The sequence below is a fragment of the Micromesistius poutassou genome (assembly GCF_964030765.1).
Source record: "Micromesistius poutassou genome assembly, chromosome: 13".
NCBI classification, from domain to species: domain Eukaryota; kingdom Metazoa; phylum Chordata; class Actinopteri; order Gadiformes; family Gadidae; genus Micromesistius; species Micromesistius poutassou.
Genome location: NC_140283.1, coordinates 7,970,787 through 7,994,760, shown reverse-complemented (window position 1 = coordinate 7,994,760; position 23,974 = coordinate 7,970,787). Strand labels below are relative to the sequence as shown.

The window sequence follows — 23,974 nt, the reverse complement described above, 5'->3', positions numbered from 1 at the left end:
CCCAACTCTGACCACTTTTAAAACAAGACTGAAGACTTTTATGTTTGCTTTAGCTTTCTGCTAAATCTTAAATACATGGGACTTTCTACAATGCATTTATTTGCTATTACTTACCTATTTTATTTCATTGTATGACGATGTTTCTACGTGAAGCACTTTGAGTCTGTCTCGTGTATGAAAAGTGCTATATAAACAAAGTCAACGCAGTAGCAACGTGGGTGCTAACGCTAAGCCCCCCGCCCCCCACCCCAGGACGCCGACCTGGCCCGCCTGCTGAGCTCAGGCTCCTTCGGCAACCTGGAGAACCTCAGCCTGGCCTTCACCAATGTCACCAGTGCCTGCGCCGAGCAGCTCATCAAGCTGCCCTCGCTCAAGCAACTCAACCTGTGGTCCACCCAGGTACACACACACACACACACACACACACACACATGAAAGCACACACGCACAAACATGCATGTGCACGTCCACACACACGCACACACACACGCCCACACGCACACACATGTAAGCAAACATCGAGGTATGCACACCCTCGCTAAACACACACAAACACACACACACACACACACACACACACACACACACACACACACATACATACATACATACTCAAAGCCATGTGTGCATGCACACACCAACACACGCATGTGTGTGTGTGTGTGTGTGTGTGTGAACGCAGAGTTCTGCGTAAGTACAGTTTACCCGAGGATTGTTTACCCTCAAACAAGTGCTTGGAGCCATGGAGCATGTCTGTGTGCCACTGCTCAAACACTAATCAAACCATTCAAACACTGAACAGACCATCGCTAATGATCACATATGTAACGGTTCACTCAAACACTGAGATAACCGTGGCTAATTCTGCTAGATGTAACGGTGCTATGCTCACGCCTCCCCCCTCCACCCTCCGTCTTCAGTTTGGAGACTCAGGGCTGCGGCTGCTGTCAGAACACCTGGCCTGTCTCCAGGTGCTCAACCTGTGTGAAACACCTGTCACCGACGCCGGCCTCCTGGCTCTCAGTTGTAAGTGCCACACCCACGCACACGTGCAAACACATACATACACTGAAAACAAACACATACACACACACACGTGCAAACAAACATACACACACACGTGCAAACAAACATAAACACACACGCCTCACGAGCATGGTAAGTCATGTATTCACATGGATCTTAGAAGGATCTTGTTGTTTTAAGATTTGGGATTTAGTTAAGCCTACTCAGAGAAATGCATATATTTGAAACGAGAGTAGCATCAGTCAAGTGACTGAGAAAGGGATTGCTCAAGAATAGGGACAGGCAATAACCACAAACAGTACAATCAGCAAACTATACTGGTATACACTATACTATACATACATGATATGAACACAAGAACAGGAGGTCAAGGGGAATTGAATGAATTCTTACTCTAATTGGAAACCTTTTCCATTCCAGCCATGAAGAGTCTCTGCAGCCTGAACATGAACAGCACCAAGCTGACGGTGGACACGTACGAGGACCTCAAGGTAAGGCCGGTGAAATCACCGCATCACAGACACACAAGACAGATGCACCTACTGATCCCTCAACACCAGGACCGGCCGTGGCTTCAGACACGCTGCAGTGCTGACAGATCCACTGGGCCGCATCCTCCTGCACAGAAAATCGCCCCCCCCCCCCCCCCCCCCCCCACCATCTCAGAGGATCGCTTCAGCTCTTAGAGTAGCAGCGCAGGGCGAGCAAACATCTCTGAGGGCTCAGAGGAGAGAGGCATTTATATGACCTTCGATGGCCCCGTAAATGAGTTATTATTATGTATAATCGATCGACAATTCATTGACAGAGTGTGTTTTAAAGCGATCTCACATTGGTTTCACACTATTTTAGTTCGGATTTGACCCCATCTCACAAATTCCGGAGGTCTCTTGTCATAGACTGTGCCTATATGAGTGTATTCTGTGTATCTAAGCCCTACAAGATATACAACCCAGTGACAATCACTAACCAGTCCTCTTTTTTTCTTCCACCTCGGCTAGGCCAAACTGCCAAATCTGAAGGAAGTGGACGTCCGCTACACCGAGGCCTGGTGATCCACTATACTCTCACCAGTTCTATACACACTCACCCACAGTCTCACACACACACACACACACAATTATAGATAAACCAATCAAGCTGTGTGGTGTACTCCTGCCCTTCGCCATCACCTCATCATTATCATCGTCGTCGTCATCGTTGTCGTCGTCGTCATCATCATCATCATCATCATCATGGCCGTCGCCAGGCCACCGACACTTTGACGTCACCCTCATATCATCCTTCCAGACAGCACGTCGGTGGGAAGGGAGCTCCCGCCACCTGCAAGGTCAACCCACAGCCAACTCCTCGCCAGGGGGAGCGGAGAAAGAAAATGTTCGGTTTTTTTTTTTAATTTCTTTTTTTAACACCAACAAACAAATCCTCCTGGACACGTGTGGAGCTCGCTCCGTCGACGTCATTATCAGAGGACAAGGACGACCTGTCCGGTCGGGAGTCCTGCATGGGGCCCCTGAGTTCATCACGTCCACTTCCCCCCCCCCGCCGCCCCCCCCCCCCCCCCCCACTCTCCCCTTAACCCTGCCAACACCGCCACATCAAAGTCAGGTTTCAGACATCCTGGAAAAGCAACAGCTCACTCCTGGAAGGCCCTTCTCTGAGGAGAATGGAGAAACACTGAATAGGCCATGAGTCCTCTTTCATATCCCCACCTGGTTACCATTATCCTGTTATTATTGTTCCGTTTAAAGGTCCTCCACACCCTTGTGGGATGACGGCCAGATGAAGCAATTCACATTCCAGTATCTTTTTTGATATGGTCTCCTATCTGTTCCAGATGTAGCTCTCTCTCTCTCTCTCTCTCTCTCTCTCTCTCTCTCTCTCTCTCTCTCTCTCTCTCTCTCTCTCTCTCTCTCTCTCTCTCTCTCTCTCTCTCTCTCTCTCTCTCGACACAGATGATGTGTGGACAGCCTCTGGCCCATTGAGGTTTCTTGTTAGCGATTCTGAATAAGCCCGCCCCCCACCCCCGTCCTCCCAGTTGTCGAGGACTACCGCGATGGAACGGAACAACTACAGGACGGCGCCTATTCCTCGTCCAGCTCCCGCCGAGAACACTCAAAAACAAAACTCAAACAATTTGTATCAACGCGAATGAGCCTATTTTTCCAAGCATCTGTGGTTTCATATATGGTGTGTTTCGAATATCTATATTATACTCCGGACCTTCCCAGCTTTATCAGACAAAGAAGCAGGATTTTAGGACGCTTTGCTTTTGGTTGGGAGAAAAAAAAAGAGACAAACAAGACGACAACCACGACTGAATAGATTGTTTCGTTCCTTTTAACTTTAGTAACTCGTTCTCAGTGTAAATATGAATAATGAACTCCCGTGCTAATGGTTATGTAGCAGTGGCCGGGTGGTCTGGGACCACCCTCTATTTATGAGTTCCCTTTCTAGAATGTCCTTTTCCAATGTTGTCAATCGTACCATAACAGTTACAGTAACTCAGACCAGGCCCTGTTGTCCTTCTGGTTCTTTTGGTTACTTTTTTGTGGGGGGGGGGTGCGGGGGTTGGATAAGTTTACGCGGGAGGATGGCCAACAACAAAAAAAAAAGTTTCTGTACAGTCAACGGTATTGATTATTGTTCAGACACTTCCCCAGCTCATCCTTTGTACATTCTTATGTTTGCTGCCAATTTTTGGGGCTTCTTTATAAAAATTTGGGAGGGCAGGGGTGGGGGATTTGGCCTTAGGAAAGACATTTGCTAAGAAACAAAAAAGAAAAAACAACAACATTGGAGTCTGGTCTCTTTTCCTTTCAAGGACTAACACGAGTTGTGAGCCTTCGTCTCCGGCCTCTCTTGGGTCTGTGGATCAGCGCCGGGCTGGGGGACTGTGTGCGACAGTAGGAACTTTGGAACATTTCACTAACGCGCTGGTCCCGGTGTGGACATGGGATCGGGCCTTCGGAGACGGAGGGATGCACTTTCCTTTGTGAGAAGGCCGGAGAAGAAGACGGTCTCTGTGTGTTTCTAGTGGGAATCACAATCTGTACAATTGTTGTATTTATAGACATTTCTGGTGACCACAAGAAGCTGGGGCTGTTTAGTTTTGCTTGCTGGTTTCACTTTTTTTCTTTGGGGGGGGGAGGGGGGGGGCTGTTCTTTTTTGTTTTTTTTACTCAGATATATTTAGGAAACGTTTTCAAAATCTTCCGGAAGTTATTGGAGATCACCTACAGTCTAAGTCATAATTCAACAGTTATAGCATTGAGAATGCTGCCGATTGGTTGGGGAACCCTGTTCATCAGTCCCTGCAAAACAAGTCGATTTCGAGTCAAGGTTTACTAATCAGAAAGCTGTGCATAAATACAAATCCGGATGCTAACCTCCGTTAGGTTACGTTTGAGGACTTGCCATGTTATAATTTGTCCCTAAAAACACAAAATGAGCGAAATGGCCATGTAAGGTATCGTGGTTCATATGCCTTGTATCAGTGGCCCCTGTTTGGGTACTGCAGGGTTAGGTTAGTGCAAATGCTCACACTAACACAGGCACCACATAAAACCACAAAAGAATTGGTTCCTTTTTCAAATGTTATCGTTTCATTATTATTATTATTATTATTCATATTTTCTTATTTATCAGATTCTGTTTGCTGAGACAGAATGGTTAAGAGAAGCCAGAAGAGTTTTAGATGCCGTCCACATGGGTTGTGACATCATGCTATGTTTTATATTCACTTTATTGTGACGGCCATCTTCGATCTGGCTCTAGGACCTTGTTCTCTTTTCGTATCCTGTATAATGTACAAACAATTGTATATAATTCTCGCCTTCTTTGCTCTCTCTTTCTCTCTCTCTCTCTCTGCCCAGACATAGTAGGCAGCCTCCCCCTCCATACTCCTCCTGGTTCATCTCGTCTTTTTTTTGTTCTTTCGCCCGCCTACCATCTTAGGCGGGTTACCGTTGCCTTTATCTTAGGATTTGAAAGTGTGTGTCCATTACTCTGTTCTTTGTTTTGTTTTTTTTGTTCATTTTCACACACAAAGTGCACTGTACTCTCGTGTCATTTATAACGTTTGCGACGTGTAACATATTTTAACAAGATATGTTTTTGTTTTCAACCTGTTTTGATTTCATCACTTTAATCATGCGTTTTGTCTCCCGTGTCGACGTTGTTAACTTTATGGTTTATCCGTGTTTATTTTTGAGGCATGTACTGTTTGTTTTGTGCACCCTCTTTATTATTTTTGTATTGTTTTACAAACAGTTTGAAATATGGAAACGGCCTGGTCCCTTCCTGGTCCGTGGTCACCCATAACAACCACTGCACGCCACTCAAACCTCCACCTGCTGACACGTGGCCGGGGCTTCTCGTCTCTGAAGGGCACGCGTTAAACCGTGGCTGGGACTCGATACACGCAGGGCCCAACACACCCCGAGAAAAAGACACTGTAGCTGGCCCATGAAGTCCTGTGTGTTGAGTTCAGTGTTGTGATTGGACAGGGTTTGATATCCTCTCCAGCCACGTTGGAAGAGAGCCCATTGGTCGAGAACACCCGGTCTCGTTTTGCTGCTGTACCCGTCGGATTCCCGCATTGCCTCCTGGGAATAGCTACTGCTAGCGCGGGCTAGGTTAGCAGAGATTAATGACTAGGAGGGGGGGGGGGGGGGGGGTGTGACAACCTTGAGGTGACCTATAGAGCAAAGCTAGGGTCCTTGAACAGTGAGTTTGGGTGGGAAGGATTTTATTACTGTACAGGGGACAAATTATTGTTCTATTTACATATGGATACATAACACAATCTTTTGTTTTGTCATATCCTGTGGAGCTCACAATGCTTTGCTTCTGTTCCATGTCATGTCAGGACCACTTCTTCCCTCCAGCCTTCCCTTCCCTCCTCAGATTGTCCTCCACCTCTCATCTCACACACACTTTTATATCTCTTTGTAATTAGTGATGATTCGTTCACTCCAGGGATTGTTTTGAGAATTACGACAGAACGGTAGTTGCTGACTGTGCTTTAGTCTTAATGGTCATGGCAGGGAGCGTGGGACGGTGCAAGAGAACATACTGTATATGACGGACTGAAGAAATTAAGATGCCCCCCCCCCCATTTCATAGCCTCTTTCCTATGATTCCCTGTCAAATATGCATCATGTTTTGATTTATGACAGCTGAAAAAGACTGCCAGTCACCTCTCTCTCTCTCTCTCTCTCTCTCTCTCTCTCTCTTCCACTCTGTCTTTGATCTGCTTCTTGCTGAGTTATTATTGCTGCTGCTGCTCTGTGGCTGTCGTAATAAGTAAAAAAGAAAAAAAGATTTTCAACAGGACAAATTACTGATGTGAAATAATTTCAATCAAAAATAAATAAAAATGTCTGTGAATATGTGTTAGTTGTGTGAGACAGTTTTTTTTTTTTCATTTACGGACGGTTATATTAAGGTAAATCTGGCAATGCATGATAACCACTATGGAGGTCAAATTAGTTGTTAATGAGGCCTTGCAGTCGATAAGCCATAACTAATTTATAACTTTGTAAGCAGATCTAATTACATTTAAACCATTTTATTTAATCTATTGAGCTTCAACAATTGCGCTGACTAGAAAATAGGGATATGTGATATTGATCAAACTTAATGGATCTTTTTTAGTCTATATAGGCTCCTGCTGTGTTTATATAGAATTGATTGGTGCTCAGTTTATAATACGATGCAAGATTCTCTACTTCATGGAGCAGGAGATTATAAGTTTAATATAATATTTATATGGATTGGAAAGAGAGCATCTGCCCTCCTAACCGCCATAGTTATACAAACTGTACAAACTGTAACTGGGCTTTCATCCCGATGGATGAAAGCCCAGTTATACAAAAACAGTTTGTGTAACAGTTTTTTTCGATCGCCAGTTGTCAATAGTGAAATACTATTTGTACAGAATAATGCAAGAAAAATCTAACAACACATTAGGAGGTGTTGTTTGCAGTATAAGTTACATTGAACAGTCAGTTAAAAAACTGGTCCCTTATCCCATTCATCAAAATTCAAAGGTCTGAATGTCTTTTTAAAGAACAGCATCATGAAACATTTTATTGACTCAGTCCATCGTAAGGTCATCATGGGAGCATTAAAAACACACTATGACTGCAAATTCAACGGGTTTTGCATGTGAATCATATTCAACCAAGGGATATCTAACAAAGTCTTCATCCTTAACCTGATGTCATTTACAGTATCAATCTTTGGTATTTGGTATTTCACAGTACATGAAGTTTGAAAAATTGAGCAATTCTACAATTTACCGATTGTTTCTGCAGGTTCAAGGGCTTATAACTAATAGTAGCAGCATACTTTTACGAATCTCTTCTATACAATATATCGTATTCCAAAGATCATGGTACATGCCATAAATTATATTAAGAATTATAGATCGGTACTGGACGCTCATACTAATGAATAATTTTGCTAATGCTTTTCCCCAAAATGACTTACAGGGAGGACTCTGTAGGAGGCTAGGCATCTAACAGGTGGGGACCTTTCAGCAGTGATCCAAAACCCCTAACCATGAGACTATCCTGGGTCTAGTGGCACGTTACTTTCAGAGGTGGCTAGACTACACTTGCCTTCTAAAATGTCACCCAAGCAACTACACACACACACACACACACTTCCTTCAATTCAATTCCTTCAAATTTCCAAAGACTTAAAAACGCAAATACAATTCATATGGATACAAAAATGAGAGGAAAGACATGGAGCAAGCAAAAGGTTTGGCTATTGACAAAATTCATAATTCAATATAAGCACAATAGATAATACATGCTAACATGAAACGTCTGTCTGGTCCTAATGTAAATGTACAAACGGATTGATGGAACTAAACAGGGAGCATGATAAAGAGGTGGGGTGGTGATCCATGTAAATGACGGTGGTTATAGAGTATAATGACTATGATGCTGTTACTACGTTCTGCAAATAGATATATATATTAAAATCTCAAACCATGGCCAATTGGACTCCCAGCACACTGTTCCCTGGGTCTGCGATTGGATGAAGCTGCGAGGAGGAGGAGGGAGGAGAACAAGTGTGTGTGTGTGTGTGTGTGTGTGTGTGTGTGTGTGTGTGTGTGTGTGTGTGTGTCTGTGTGTGTGTGTGTGTGTGTGTGTGTGTGTTGAGGTCATAGGTGAAACTTCATTATTAGTAGAACTTGCTGTTGTTGATTTTCTTCTCCTTGACCCTGTAACACACAAACACAAAACACAGCAGGAAGGGTCAAATATCAACCGCAACAGACAACAGACAGAGTGAGCGAGAGCGAGCAAGTGTGCGTGCGTGTGTGCTTGTGTGCGCGTTCGAGAGTGTCTCTCTCACTTCTGCTTCTCGGCGCTGCTCTGCCTGGCCAGGCCGTAGCGCTGGGTGCTGCTGTGGCTGTCGTACAGGAAGGGCTCGCTGCTGGACGTCATCGATGACGGCTTCTTCTGCAGCTGGCAGGACGACGAGTAGAGCTCCTCCTCTGCTTTCTGGGGTGGGGGGGGGGGTGCAACACAACACAACCAACTCTTCAAACACTTCTACGGTTTGTGTCTCATTGAGGATGTCTCGAGCACTTGTCTCCTTCTTCCAGTTGGAATAGAACGTATCTCTGGATTATGAAGACGCTCACATAAACATTCTATTTGTTTTAGATTTTATTCATATTACAGGAGAGACGTTGTGTTCTACTCGTTTTTTGCTAGTCAGTGTTTTTTAGTGTTTGTTCTATAGTTATTATAATACATATTTTTTAAATATATATATATATATATTTGTAACATGCTGAAAAAAGTGGGCGGACATCGCCCCCCCCCCCCCACCCGTGTCCCCCGCCCACTACACCCCTGGTCCCGAGGTTCTTGGTTGAATGAAGCTTGATCCCGGGACAGGCGACCGGGAATCAACGGGGGCACGTGATTCTCGTAGGACAACATCAAAGGGGGTGTGATATACAGGAGATGAAAGGCATGCGACCCCTCAGAACAAAGGGGGGCAGATCGCGGGTCATTGATTAGCAGCACACTGTAAATTGGGAGGGAGTGGTGATGTTTGAGCTGGAAGATAGCAGTGTGTTGTAAGAGAGAGAGAGAGAGAGAGAGAGAGACAGAGAGACAGAGAGAGAGATATAACTTTTTTCTTACCCCCACTTGCTCAATGTTAATGTAGATCAACAGTGAGGCCAGCTCCAAGTCTTCACTGTACCCATTCTTCAAGGGTACCGATCGATAACCTAAGAAATGCACGCAAAACTGTTTAGTGTACCTCCCGGTCCGTCCCCTTAAACTGGACATTACTTCTTAGACTCGTACCGTCTTATCAGAGTTAAATATTAGGTCTTAGTGCTATGTATTGTGTTGGCGTGTGTGTTCTCAGTTGGAGATACTTCTGGTTTTCTCTGTCTCATCCCAACTTGACTATTTTGTGTGTGCCCATGGGTGCACCCACTGTACTGTTCAACCTACTGACTGAGTCTGTCTGTCTGTCTGTCTGTCTGTCTGCGTAGCCTCACACCTGTGCGGATGCCTCTGAGGGGAAAGGTGGCCTGGGCCAGGAAGTTGGGGTCGGAGAACATGTCCTCCTCGTTGACCACGAAGCGCAGGAAGGAGAGGTCGGGCTCGTACACCGGGAGCGCCGCGGCCTCCGCCGGGGTCTTCCACACCGGGTTCAGACCGTTCTCCCCTGGGGAAAGCTCTGTTACTGCGTGTTGCGTGTTGCTTTCCCCCAGCCGTCATGTCTGAAGTCTCGACCACACCCCCCCCCCCTTGCCAAAATCAATCAATAATAACAATAATATTGATAATAATTTCACATCCCATTCAACAGCTTTTTCTGATTTCTGATTTCCTCCCCGCTAGTCTGAGCTGCCCCTCCCTGGCTCGTGAGCTTACGGAAGACGGCCGTCTTGAACTTGTTGTCCTCCGTGTGTCCACACAGCTCCACCTCCACGAAGGGGCTCACGATGCTCCGGCCCAGCTTGGGGAGGTGGCGGGCAGCGATCACCTGGAGGAGGAGGAGGAGGAGGAGGAGGAGGAGGAGGAGGAGGAGGAGAGTGTAGTCAATTACTGTTTAGACGACACCCTGCCTCCACAAACCTAACCATGTCTCTACCACTGTTGGAGACCCCAGAGATGAGTGAGGGAAAAGCGACCCACCCTGACGACGACGTTCATCTTGACCTGCCTCTTCTCAGAGCAGGGGTCGTAGGTGTCGAAGCGCATCATCTCAGGCTGCAGCACGTACCCCGTGCTCGCATTCAGACTGAAGAGGGCGCTGTTCAGCTGGGTGTACTTATCTGGGCAGGCACACATGAGACACACACACACACACGTGAAAAAACGCACGCACACGCATGCAAACACACGTGCAAAAAACACACACGTGCAAACACACACACATACATGCAGAAACATTTGACATATGGTAAAAAAAATCCCCCCAAAAAAAGTGAATCCTAAAGTCTAAATGAAAATGGGTGAAATGTCGTAAGGATGTTCAGAGGCTGGCCATGGGGAAATATCTAAATTGGGTCAACCCATTTCTTTCTACGTGTCCCATGAGCTCCGTTGCTTTGTGTTGCCATGGCTACACCAACGGCCTTCAGGCCTGAGGTTCAATTTTAAAAAAAATGAAAAATGTGTGCTGTTGAATTTCACTTGAATTTCTCTTCATTTCTCACATGAAATGCAAGTCAATTCCAAACATCCCAGAGAGATAAGCCAAAGGGTTGTCTCAGTTGGACACCACAAAGGGGAAGGTATGTAAACACACTTCATCATGGCTGACTCACCCGCAGTCTGGAAGTTGAGTGCCACCATGTGACAGCCGGCCGCCCAGAGGGGGTGGGGGTCATAGTTGGAGGACTCCACACGCTGGCCTTTGGGGTAAACCCGACTCAGCGCCATGCGGTTGTACTGCAGGAACTTCTGCGTCTGGCTCTTCCCCGGCGTCTTGTTCTCCACAAAGGAGCGGACCTCCTTGTAGGTGTAGCTGTCTGTGGGCAGGGACAGAGACGTGTCTAAAGGTTCACTCTGTCGACCGCAGATTTCTGCATTGACTCACTCGGTGCAGTGGTTGCACATCAAGCAGCAAAGATGAATCGCAGAGCGGAATGACGCAGTGGCTTGTAACTTAGACTACATCTACACCCAGCAAAATACTGTCTGCATACTTGTGACGTGTTTACGTGTGTGTGTGTGTGTGTGTGTGTGTGTGTGTGTGTGTGTGTGTGTGTGTGTGTCAGTGTCAGTGTACATGTATGTGTACATGTGTGCGTGTACGGGTACGTATGTGTGTACATGTGTACGTGAGTGTGTGCGTGTGCGCGTGTGTGTGTGGTACCGAAGCGGTCTTTCTCCTTGCTGCGAGGCTGACAGTAGACCACCAGGTCGGACATCTCCATGGCAACCACATCACGTTTTGCCACTTCCTGCTGCTTGATCTGTGGTTGAATGTGGAAAAACCCGTGACGTTTGGTGTAAGATAGATAATTGAGGCAAGGTTCTGACAGGAAAGTGACATTACCTTGTTTTACATTGTTTCATTGTTGTTTTGTGATATTTAAAAGGAGCTGTATATAGGTTTAACAGCTATAATTTGAGTGTCATTTGTTAGAAATTCCCAGTAAAAAATGCTGTGAGAAAAGCTTTGCGATTACTGTGCCTGCCTCTGTATGAGCTCATTTAGACCACTTATTTCCCACCAATCAGGGCCTCTCTTCCCTGGTTCAGAGTATTCATCTTGCCTGTCAATCACAGCTACATGAAAGCTGCAGACTTCTCAATGGCTTTCGTTTCAAAATCTCTTAACCTCTCTCGACAACTCTTCAATCTTTCCAACAGCCCCTTCAAAACAGCTCAGTCCGGGCACTTGTAAGTTAATACCCAGCATTGTCGTATCCCTTTGTGTCACAAAACATGTTTTGTTTTCTGCTGAGTATTACTTCTAAGGTGGGGTTGAATTTGTATCTTAGTACAGTACGGGGTGTTGAGGATGCAGACCTCCTGTTCCCGTTGGTACTGCTTGTTGATCTCGCGCTGGGTGATGTCCCAGGCCACCTGGTACCACTCAAACAGCTCCTCCACCGAGTCGGCCGCCAGGTCGAACTCCAGGCTGTCCTCGGAGTTCTCCTGCAGGCTCAGCACGTGGGGCTTCAGGTTCTTGCCGTTCGTCACTGGGGGTGCGAGATAGAGACAGACACACACACACACACACACACACACACACACACACACACACACACACACACACACACACACACACACACACACACACACACACACACACACACACACACACACACACACACACACACACAGGGAGAGAGAGAGAGAGAGAGAGAGAGCGAGAGAGAGAGAGAGAGAGAAAAAAAAGAAGAGACGGAGACAGAGAGAGAGAGAGAGAGAGAGAGAGAGAGAGAGAGAGAGAGAGAGAGAGAGAGAGAAAAAAAAAGAAGAGACGGAGACAGAGAGAGACAGAGAGAGGGAGAGGGAGAAGGAGAGATGGAGAGACGGAGACAGCAAGAGAGAGAGAGAGACAGACCGACCGAAACAGAGAAAGAAACAGAGACAGAGAGACTGTAAAAAACAACAACTGCTGTCCGGCAAGTGCTATAATAAAGAAATGGGGACGCACTACTCACAGTTTTGGATGTTACATTTGGAGATGTCCACAATGCCCTTGCATAGTTCACCCAACGGGTTGAAGTCCATTTCCTGTGGTTGGATGACATGCGATTGTGTCACCACATGAAATGTCTATTCTAGTCTATGAGACATACACCACTATGTAGGCCCTTTGTGTTCTATGTAGTCACTCAGTCAACAGGCGGACAATGACACTAAGCAGCTTACCGACACTATCTCTGCTAATTCAAAACGACACAAGTGAAACCTGAAAACGGTTGTGATTGTGAATGCATGTGTGACGTGCACCTTGGCTTTGGGCTCCTGCTTTGCGTTGCTGGAGAGTTCCTCCACGCGGTTGGCAGGGAAGTACAGCTGCAGCTTGCCGCCATAGTCTCCTTTCCACCTGCAGGACGCAGTGGAGCGCAGCGTGAGGGTCCCACTGAGACAGGTAGACAGTGTGTTGTATCCAACTCGTGACTATCTACATTTGAATTTAAATCAATAAGTTAGGTTACCCCATGCTAATAAGTCCAATTGACTTGATATGGAACTGATAGGTAGTGGATGTGAGATAGGAGAAGAAGGTTGAGGGTTATTTGCCCATTGCTCATAAATGGTGTGTGTGGCCATCCTACCAGCTATCGTTCTCCTTGGTCACATTGTGTATAAAAGCTCCCTTGGCAAAGGTGTGTTCATCAGGCCTGGTCGCCTGGTAGCCATACACGGCCTTCACTGAATTCAGAGGCTGAACACACACACACACACACACACACACACACACACACACACACACACACACACACACACACACACACACACACACACACACACACACACACACACACACACACACACACACACACACGTCACTTATTGGGATTCTCTATAACTGTCGCCATAATTTCTCTATGACTAACTGTCTATAACTGTAAACACATCACACACACACACACACATAGAAAGGCATTCCTTTGTGCAGCCTTATAATGACAACGAATGAATGACAGTGAATGACATCGCACCAGTGTTGGCTCGATCTCGTTGGGCTCCACATATGTCTTCATTTCATACAGGGAGGCACAGTCTTTCTCCTGGAGGAACACAGCACACGGTCAGGGACACAGCAGGGTCTGGGGGGGGGGGGGGGGTTGCACCTGTACCCCACCTAGACAAGTTCACCTATTTGGTTTTATTAACTCCTCTTTTAAACTCATGACTGAAAAAACATTTGTAACCCTCTTAGAAAGGCTTAAGAAGTTCAGGGTGGATCCGGGTATCGAACGCTGTCCCCAATTCCCCTTTCAAACACACAGACATAAAACCTCCTCCATGAGACTGAAGGCTCAGTTCTGGTTCCACGTCGACGCAGTGACCGCGCAGACGTCAACCTGTTTTGGTCCTGCGTCGGGTTTTAGCGGACCAATCACAGCCCTTGCTGCTGCGTCACCTCGACACAAGGTTACAATTTTTGTGAGGCACACGTCAGGCCCTTGCGGTGGACGCACAGAGGGTCCGCTAGGGTGTAATGGGTCCGTAAACCCCCTTGCGTTGCGTCGACGTGGAACCATAACTAAGCCTTAAGAGTTGAAGGGTCTATGGAGGAACGGTCTCCCACCGTGCTGAAGCGGCTGACCAGCTCGGGGGTGACTGGGTAACGTAGTTTGATCTTGCGGTACAGGGGCTTCTTCTTGAAGTAGTTGACCAGCTCCACCAGGCTGTCAAACTCAATGGAGTTGCCCAGGAGGAAGACACCGCCCTCCATGTTGATCCGGCAGTGTTTCACCTTACCATCGCCCCTGGTGGACAAGGAACCGCAACGCAAAAGGTTCCCCAAGGATGAGCTCATACTTTTGAATACCTTTGACATGTCTTTCCCCCCATCAACCCCCGTCAAGCCATTTTTTTAATGAAATAAATGTTTATAATTTATTAAAAAATATATATATAGATAGATAAATAGATTGGATGAGTTGAACTCATATACTTACTCACAAAAAGCTTTTCTTTCAAATTAAGAAAAGAACAAGCTATTCCGGTTCTGAGATAGGATTACAAATTATATTTGTATAGTATAGTTTTGCTACACATTTTTACTTTATCCAACAAACATATCAAAAACATTTCCAGGGTCTGAACAATACATTAAATGGTCAGGAGAGTAAAATAAAAACTGGATAACGCCAACCCAAATTATTATACAAATCCTTTGAATTTGCCTTTTAATTTGACCTAGATCCATACACAGGATTTGATCTCACCCTCATTGGCCATCAGCAGCCATCGCAAATGAATCATGTTACTTTGACCTTTGCGCTTCACAGGTTTCTACAGTGTTAACACCAGCCCAGTGAGCGGGTAAGCCTGTACCTGAAGGTGATGGCGAAGGTGTCCGCTACTCCCTCCCGCTGCCTTATGAGGAAGGCTCCATCTCTGGGGATCCGCAGCAGGTAGTCCTCAGCCTGGCCCCTGCTCAGATTACTGTAAAACCAACTGACACACACACGTCACGTCAGAGTTGACAATCATAGACATGATGAAGAACATGCACAGAATGAACTCTGATAAATGCATGGTTTGTTTCAGCAAGTCAAAGAACAAACCCACAGGAATTGGTGCGTTAGGTCTCATGATATCGGGGGCATTGGAGAAAAGCAATTTCCCTCTAATTTTATCTTATTACTTTTACAATTTTCATTTAAAAGAAAAGCAATCGCCTTAACAGATATTCTGCACTTCTGGACACAAACAACGTGACGGAGGTGCTGCTATGCACTGAACATGCGTTTGCATATATGGCACGAGGAAGATGATGATGATGAGGACCACACCTTTGGTGCAGGTGAGCGTCGGGCTGGGGCACGGCGTCGGTGAGCCGCAGCTCAAAGTCCTGGCAGCGGAGGGGGCTGGCGCGGTAGTGCTCGATGAGGTCGTACAGGCTGGGGAACAGCAGGCTGTTGGTCAGGTAGTAGTAGGCCCGCCCATCCTCCAGGCGAGACGAGATCCGGCAGTGCTGCACCCTTCCACCGTGCCTGGATGGAGTGATGGTAGTGGAATGACACAGTGAGCAGGACAGTCCAATTTAAATGGAGGTTACGTGATGAGTGGAGTTTGATGGCCTGGCCATCCGTCAGCTATTTGAGTGTCATGCACTGGGATGCCATTTGTTGTGTATGGGCACATTTTAGACCAGATTTTTTTTTTGGGGGGGGGGGGGGGGGGGGGTCCGTTTTGCCGGTCAATCACAGGTGAGTGAATTGCAAGAATTCTCTACGGCGGAGAAACATAGGAAGAGGTAGAGGGAGGGGACATTTTGTTGGTAGTTTAGTTTCAAAATCTTGCACTCTCTTCCACTCTTTTCCTCTCACTTTCTCCATACTTAACTTGTAGGGTTTGTAAAGAACATTTGCTCAGTCCCATAGCTATTTCTAAACCTACATACACACACACACAAACACACCGAGCTAAGCATACATTAGGACTGCGCAGATTTACACTGTAAATGTGGTCGTGTGCATGTGTGTATCTCTTGATCGAAGTTGCCACGCCTTGAGCCCTCTTTAGGGTCTGTTTAGTGAACAAGAAGGCTTGGGTTCCAGAGAGGACGGTGGTGAGAAGGTGAGGCCGGGAGGTTACCGGAAGGAGAGGGTGACCCCTGTCGCTTTAGTGTTGCTCTTGCGGACCAGGAAGGTTCCGTCCAGGTCGCCCGACTCTGCACAGAACTCGTAGAGGAGCTTCTCGGCCGCCTGCGTCCCCTCCGGCATGAAGCCGTGGAACCAGGGCTCCGAACAGTGCTGCTCCTGGCACTGCACGTGCACACACACACACACACACACACACACACACACACACACACACACACACACACACACACACACACACACACGATGGTGGATGGATGAATGGGTGATGGATGGGTGGTGGTGGGTGGATGGATGGATGGATGGATGGATGATGGATGGATGGGTGGTGGTGGAGGGACGGATGGAGTAAGGAGGGGGTAAGAAAGGTCCTGACCTCTTGGGGGTCTCCCTCCTCTGACTCGTACTCCTCAGCATAGTACAGCTTGTTGTTGGAGATCACGCAGTAGTGCTTGTTCCATCGCTGGGGAGGCAGACATGTAGAAATGACACGACCGGCTCAATGATTGTGTCAGACACCATGGATCTCAATGGGAGAATATGTCCTGTATGTATTTGACCCATCCCGAAATATGTGATAAATGCCAAGGGACCCAATCCAGTTCAATGGGCCCAGATAGGCGAGTTACAGGCCTAACATGTAAACATCTGTTCATAACACTAATGGATCTTAGTGAGAGCCATCAATGCAGACCATGGGACAACCACAACACCCACAGGGGCACAGATTCAACCTCTAGGGGAATCCTGGATTGCAGAGGCATTGCTCCAACAAGGCAAGTGCTTTTATTGCTATAGTACTGTACCTGGTCCACCGGGTCCCAGATATCCAGGTCTCCCTGCTTCTGGCCCTTCCTGAAGTCTTTGCTTGAAATCACTTCCTCCAAGTTCAACTTCTTGTGCTACAGGGCAGAATTATAAGTGTTTTCATGCCCGTTAAGTGATAGAATAGGAATAGAACACATACCTGTATAAGAACGAACACACACACACACACACACATACACATACACATACACACCCACACACACACACACACACACACACACACACACACACACACACACACACACCTTGAGGATGATCTTGCCCATGAGCTGGGTGGGGGAGGGCAGCTGCTCGGCCATGTGCTCCACGGGCTCGGTGAGCAGCTTGTCCCCGCACACGTCGGTGAAGATGCGAGCCATCTGTTTCTGCTGCTCCACCGGGCAGTGCTGCTCAATGGACAGGATCACCGGGTACCTGGTGGGTGGGTGGAGGGAGGCACCCAGCAACAATAAAAGACCCACCGGGGAAATACAGGAACTGTGCAACTGCTAGTGCACCAGCTGCATGTGTGTGGGCTCCACGTGTCTATTTGCGTATATGTGTATGTGCCTGCATGTGTGTCAGTCTATCTGTCTGGGCTGCGCGTGTGTGTGCGTGTTTGTGGTCCGCACACGTGTGTGGACTGCGTGCGTTCGTGTGCGTGTCCGTTTGAAGAATACATGTTATTAATGCTTCTAAAGACAATATTAATGATCATGGAATGTATACTTTTGTATGTGCGAACGCGTGTGTGTGTGTGTGTGTGTGACCAACATAGAGCGATCAGCATCGGTATACGTTAAATCGGTAAAACTGTTATGTAACCACGCGTGACTGAAGAGGAAGTGACACGTGTGACGGGGGAGGATGTGATGAGCGATGCCACTCACTGAGACGTGACAAAGGCGTGCTCATTGATGGCTTTGACCACGTCTTCAAACTTGATCTTGGTGGTCCTCGTCCAGCCGTGGTAGATGATGGGCTCCCCAGGGCCCTCCCAGCAATCCACTGGTCCCACCAACACATAACGTTATATTCATTAACAGATCAACATTGTTATCAAATACCAAGAAATCACACAATGAACCCATCAGTACATTTCTATGATGAAACGGATAGTTCCGGTTCTTGATTCCGATTGGATCGTTAGCCATTGTACAATACTTAGGAACGATTGTTTTCAATAAATGATCGCATTTTATGTTGCTGTGGGTTTATTTTGTGAAATATTACTAGGTCTAGAGACGTAGTCGTAGTACATAGTATGTTTCATCAGCACTGGGAAGAGAATGGGAAGGGGAAAATAGCTACACCACTTACATAGTTTACAAATCATGGTGAACATAAACCCAAAATAAATATTTAAAAAACACCATTCAAAAAACAACAACAAGATCAACACGTAGCTCAACACACAAGCACCAGCCTAGTGTTTTAACACATTACTTCTTCAGGGTTAGGGTTAGGTCTAGGTCACAACAGGCCCAAAAGGTATAGCTGATTGGTGGCTGCAGCCCCACCAACCCTCACCCTCCAACCCCCATCAACAACATGTTGATTGGAAGTCTCATTATTATTGATGGAAATACGCCCATCAAATTGAATGAAAACCATTATTATGAAAAACTGAATTTTGAAATACTAACATTTATCATGAAATATGAAAAACGCAATTATCAATAAATTCCTTCATGCAGTACTAACTCAATCCATGAACTCTATCTAAATAAAATGGCACATTTAATGATTGACTTAAATAATGAATTATTCATTTACTTAATGTAATCATTTATTTTTGGGGTGATTTGATCTCCCGTGTGATACTGACACTCAATGCAGCGGCAGCCCAGACGCAGGCAGCGGACGTACGCCTCGGTGGAGGACTCGCTGCGCAGCTGGTCGCCTGTCAGGTAGCTGAGGACCAGCATGGAGCCGGAAGGAGAGCGGGGGACAACACAAGTTAAACCAGCTACCAAATACAACATCGGAATGCGTGTGCGAGGGTTTGTGTGGTCCCTGCGTGTGTTCCTCTATGTGTAGTATGCATGTGGACATGTGTATGTTTGTATGCATGCATGTAAATGCGTGCGTGTGTGCGTGTGTGCGTGTGTGTGTGTGTGTGTGTGTGTGTGTGTGTGTGTGTGTGTGTGTGTGTGTGTGTGTGTGTGTGTGTGTGTGTGTGTGTGTGTGTGTGTGTGTGTGTGCGTGCGTGTGTACGTGTTATGGGAGGAGCTGATCCAGTAGTGAGCCAGAGGGTTGTTCATGTCCGCAGTGCTGAGTTCGGAGTGCTTCTCATCCCAGATCGAGTTCTCCTTGGAAAACAGGAAGTTCAGGAACTGGAGAGGATAGAGAGAGAGAAGCTTCTTAAAATAGATATACCGAGAAAAAAAACGGTATACATGGACAGTATACATACATTTTCCCTAATGGATGAATGTTTTGCATCTGCAAAAATGCTACATTTAAATCTCACAGTACACACACAGTACCTCGCTGACATTGAACTCAGGTTCGTTGGTTTTCCTCATTGTGTCATCGATGAATGTAGTCATGAGCTCTTTGACAAGGTTAAGATTGTTGGCCCAGGACTCCTACACAGATGGAAGCATACAAGAGACACATAAGGGTGAGTCAGTTAGTGAGTGAGTGAGTGAATGAGTGATTGCTAAAATGTTTGCAATTTTCTATTGGGTCAATGAGGACAGATACAGAGCAGAGTAGCAGAATGCACCTACCTGCTGTTGGTAGAGGAGAAACCTCTGGAAGTCGTGCAGCAGGACCGTCGATGCGTCCGGCCTGTCTGTGTTCCTGCAGGGGCAAGTGATCCAAACACATGATCAATATACTGCATCGTATGTATGTAGAGATGGAACAGGAGTTACTGGGAGATTACTTTAAGAACAAGAGGGGAGATAGTGTTGATGTCCCCCAGACAGGGACACTCACCCCATGATGAATGCACATGACTCTCTTTTGAACTCCTCGAGGATCTGATTAGGAGAAATAAGAAATAAGAAACATTTGTACGGCAAGGATGGTGCATTTTGGGAGCTGTGTCCAATACAATCAACCAATAGAATTAGAGGATATGGAAATTGCGCTGGAATGAGCTGCACTCACATCTTTCTGTTCGAACATGAGGAGGTTGTACAGTTTATGGAACTGTGCGAAATCAAGGTAGTCTTTCTTGGCTCCCACTTCCTGTGGACACAGCATTTTTTACATATTTTATAATGGAGAATGTCTCCTGGAATTCTCTGCAAGCCTTTTGGGAAACCACAATAAATAAATAATTCCAAAAGGACTTAGCAGTCTGCTGTTTTTTGACTGACAAATATGAATGGTTATGTGTACAAACATTCTGCTCTGCAAAAATGTAATACAGTGTGAGAAGCAGTGTAAAAAAATAAATGTAAAAAGAGAGATTACCGACAACTTGTCCTTGAGTACGCGTGTGCTGGAAGCCTTATAGTTGATCTGAGGAAGGAGGGCCTTCAGCTCCTTCAAGGTGAGACTGGGGCAGGAAGTGGAAGCAGATAGACATCTGTTTACTTGTCTCAGTCTACATATCAAGCCTCATGTTGCAGGAGGGCTCTGATGCAAATATGAAAAGGCAAAGTGGCAACGGAATACAAAGGAGCACAAACATAGTGGAGTACTGTGGGGAATCGAAATGAAATGTAAAACAAATACATGCTCATTTCAATATCCCTGAATTTATAATGCCCCTTCACAGAGAACAAGAACAAGGATAATAATGTACCTGTTCTTCTTGGTATGGTTAATGGAATACATCTGTTTTCGTAACCAACTGCAGAAAAAGCAACAGAATAATCAACAACTTATCCATTATTACAAGAATACCAATTTTCTGGACCAAACATGTGCTCTTGTGAGTATGTGTGCATGTTGTTGTGAGTACTTCTGTATGTGTTCTGGTGAGTATGTCTGTGTGTGTGTGTGCGTGTGCGTGTATTGATTTGTTATAATATATATGTATGCATGTATGCATGCACTGTATACCTCTCAATAATCGCTGGTGTCGGGGCTACAAGTGTCTCCTGTCTCAGTAGCTCCAGCCCAGTCAGCCATTTCTCTGCATCCTCCACAGTGTCCGCTGAACAATTACACAAGGAAATAACGATCTCTAATCTTCAAGCACTCTTAAAACACACACACACACACACACACACACACACACACATACACACACACACACACACACACACACACACACACACACACACACACACACACACACACACACACACACACACACACACACACACACACACAGTGAACTCACCCCCGAGACTCAGTGTGTTGAGGACAAACTGGGAGCCGTAGAAGATAGTGAAGCAGGTGTTTTCCTCGTGTTTGTCCTTTCCGTCTTTGAAGCGTTCAAAGTCTTTGGAGTTCCTCCCGGGCCGGAGCTCCCTGATCTCAAACAGGTCCACTAGAGCCAGGGGAAGACCACCACACTTGTGATTGGTCGTCTCATAAAAAAGTGTGACGCTACTGGCCCAGTTATCTCATTGGATACAAGAAAAGATGCACATCTCTTTTTTAGCCAAGTTCACACGTCTTGGGGCTTGATTTCTCTTACGTGTTACATTTCACGCCCAGACATGCTGCAATGTATAACACTTACAACTAGTTGAAAGTTTCACCATTCATCCTGTTTATGACTTTCTTGCTCTACCAGTCGCCATTATGCCCATAGAAACCTCTTTGGTTTTCTCACCCTTTACCCAACATGGCAGCATCCTACATTGGCAACACCTGATGGATACAAAATACCCCACATACTCCCTAACCGAGAGAAGCAATCATCAAGTCAGCAGACATCCAGATTGCTCAATTTTTTTGTGCAGATTGCACAAAAATATTCCCTCAAAGGGGTGACCACCAACTGCTTCCCCCCCCTCTCCCACTCCCTCGAGACAAAACAAACAACAAACAACCCCCCTCCCTTTCTGAAAGATACCCACAGACTCCGTCCGTCTTGTCGGCGGTGCGTGTCCACGCCACCTGCCGCGTCTCCGTGACGACCTGGACGGTGAGCCGCTCCACGCGCTGCCTGAACACGCTCATCACCATGCCCATCTCCAGGTCCCTCTTCATCAGACTCCTCTTGTACTCCGTCAGCTCCCCCTGCCCCGCCGCTGGTCGCGCCATGTCCACCCTGCTGGACCAATCAGCTCCTCCGGTTATACCCCAGATATATTTACTCACTACAGCATAGGCTCATACATAAGAGATCTGAGTTGTATTCTTTCAGTACCTGTCAGGAGTGTTTCTGAATGTGTGTGTGCGTGTGTGCATGTTTTGTGTAGGCAACTATGTGGCGAATGCAAATGACCCAGGGCAGGCTGTCATGGGCCAGGCAACAGATAGATAGTGGCATTGTAATTTAACTGTTCTATGGACTACAGGGAAAGGTATCATGGGTCTCTGATCCCAAAAGAGGCTAAAGGCATTTTCATCTCGGTTTGTAGTTTGTACAAATAAGATGTTAATATATAGCTCAAACTAAAAGCAACATGGGCAACCTCAAAGTGCAGTTAACCCCAGAGTGAAGTGAACCCTTGTTTGTCTGGGAACCACCTATGAAAAAGTACTCTTCGGATCATTGCTAGAATGGACAATAAAACGTATTTAGGGTAAACAAATAAAAACAAATAAAAAGTAATCATCAAAAGTTAATATCCTTTTTTTTTTATTATTGTTGGCAGGGAATTTACTGGTTGTAAATAATAAGTGACTTATTAGAGATGACTACAGCCATTGCATTATTGCTCAACTGAAACTAAAAGCGATGTAGGATGCAGGTGCTTACCTTAGGGACTAGCGGTTCTGGGTTAGAAACCGCCTTATAAGCTACTATATCAATTCAATCATTCAAGGGGCGAGATACTAATCGCAGATTCAGATAAACAATTTGTAAAATAGGAAAACGATAATGAACCTGTAACAGATGTACCTGTGGTGTACCCCTGGTAATAAACTCACGCCATCAATTCGAAAGGCACCGAACTTTGGCGAAATGTTCGCTCATTCTGTGTTCTATTCCTGCACCAAGTGACATAAAACTGATTAAGAACGGAAAATGCATCTTTAATATTATCTTTCTTTTAAATCCATCTGCTAATAATGGTTCGGCCTATTTGCCTATATAAATATGGTCACCTAACTTTTGATCGATTTTTTAATTAGCCTAGTTTAACTGGCCAGCATGCGACGAGATAGGCTTACTTATTGTGTACAGAACAAATAAATGGGAGAGGCTTGATCGTCTATCAAACAAGTATTTGACACATAATTTTTTTTCTGCTGAGGCTGATAGCCAGCTAGTTAGAAAGCGGATTTCCTCCTGTCGCTTAAATTGACAAACCATGGGCAGTGTCACACGCAGTCAAATCGCAAAATAAATTAAAAACACACTTACCCCGATAAAGACACTTTCTTGGGCTAATCAATAGTTTGCATTAAACCATATTTCTTATATGTATGCGTGTGTCGCGAATAATCGAATTTCGCATAGAAACTAGATCAGTCACTAAAAGGCCAGTTCCTCTATTAATGTGTACAAGGAAGTAAAAGTGAACTTGCATTTTGGACATAGCAGCATCAAGAGATCCGGAAGCATGGACGGTATCTATGCAAACTAAAGTTCTCTCTCGGACCAAACAGCGCCTGGCATTGGATACTGCAACTTTCTGTAGACCATAGAAACATAATAGACTCCAATGCCGCACGGAGTCTATGCAAAACCTGGTAGCTGTAGCCTATCTCCATCAGTGAACGTAGACCCGCTGCTGATGTTTTGACTTCATAATATGA

At 45.9% G+C, this 23,974-nt stretch overlaps 2 protein-coding genes across 3 annotated transcripts in view; one reads left to right on the top strand and one right to left on the bottom strand.

Moving 5' to 3' along the window:
• Nucleotides 1-6,426, top strand: part of cmip (c-Maf inducing protein) — a 32,919-nt gene extending 26,493 nt beyond the window's left edge. The window contains exons 18-21 of the mRNA XM_084477782.1: nucleotides 253-399; nucleotides 921-1,026; nucleotides 1,447-1,517; nucleotides 2,028-6,426. Of these exons, the coding sequence (XP_084333908.1) occupies nucleotides 253-399; nucleotides 921-1,026; nucleotides 1,447-1,517; nucleotides 2,028-2,081 (378 nt within the window). The 3' untranslated portion in view covers nucleotides 2,082-6,426. The remainder of the gene's footprint in view (nucleotides 1-252; nucleotides 400-920; nucleotides 1,027-1,446; nucleotides 1,518-2,027) is intronic.
• Nucleotides 6,427-7,101: 675 nt separating this feature from the next.
• Nucleotides 7,102-23,705, bottom strand: plcg2 (phospholipase C, gamma 2). Of its 2 annotated transcripts, none has more exons than XM_084477069.1 (33): nucleotides 23,580-23,705; nucleotides 22,123-22,319; nucleotides 21,438-21,587; nucleotides 21,155-21,248; nucleotides 20,895-20,942; nucleotides 20,561-20,645; nucleotides 20,252-20,332; nucleotides 20,078-20,121; nucleotides 19,867-19,939; nucleotides 19,621-19,722; nucleotides 19,349-19,467; nucleotides 18,960-19,045; nucleotides 18,022-18,139; nucleotides 17,398-17,566; nucleotides 17,131-17,226; nucleotides 16,701-16,787; nucleotides 16,320-16,489; nucleotides 15,515-15,715; nucleotides 15,054-15,176; nucleotides 14,302-14,482; nucleotides 13,709-13,777; nucleotides 13,322-13,431; nucleotides 12,993-13,089; nucleotides 12,701-12,773; nucleotides 12,060-12,232; nucleotides 11,401-11,500; nucleotides 10,850-11,053; nucleotides 10,215-10,354; nucleotides 9,951-10,062; nucleotides 9,574-9,741; nucleotides 9,204-9,292; nucleotides 8,401-8,549; nucleotides 7,102-8,266 (listed from the first exon to the last, which is right to left on the bottom strand). In XM_084477069.1, exons 2-33 carry the CDS (start codon nucleotides 22,307-22,309, stop codon nucleotides 8,227-8,229), a joined length of 3,738 nt encoding a protein of 1,245 aa, XP_084333195.1. In that variant the 5' UTR covers nucleotides 22,310-22,319; nucleotides 23,580-23,705; the 3' UTR covers nucleotides 7,102-8,226. The 2 variants fall into 2 exon arrangements, with proteins under 2 accessions (XP_084333195.1, XP_084333194.1); XM_084477068.1 differs by having other exon boundaries at nucleotides 22,123-22,316; nucleotides 23,580-23,700.
• Between the last annotated feature and the right edge of the window lie 269 nt (nucleotides 23,706-23,974).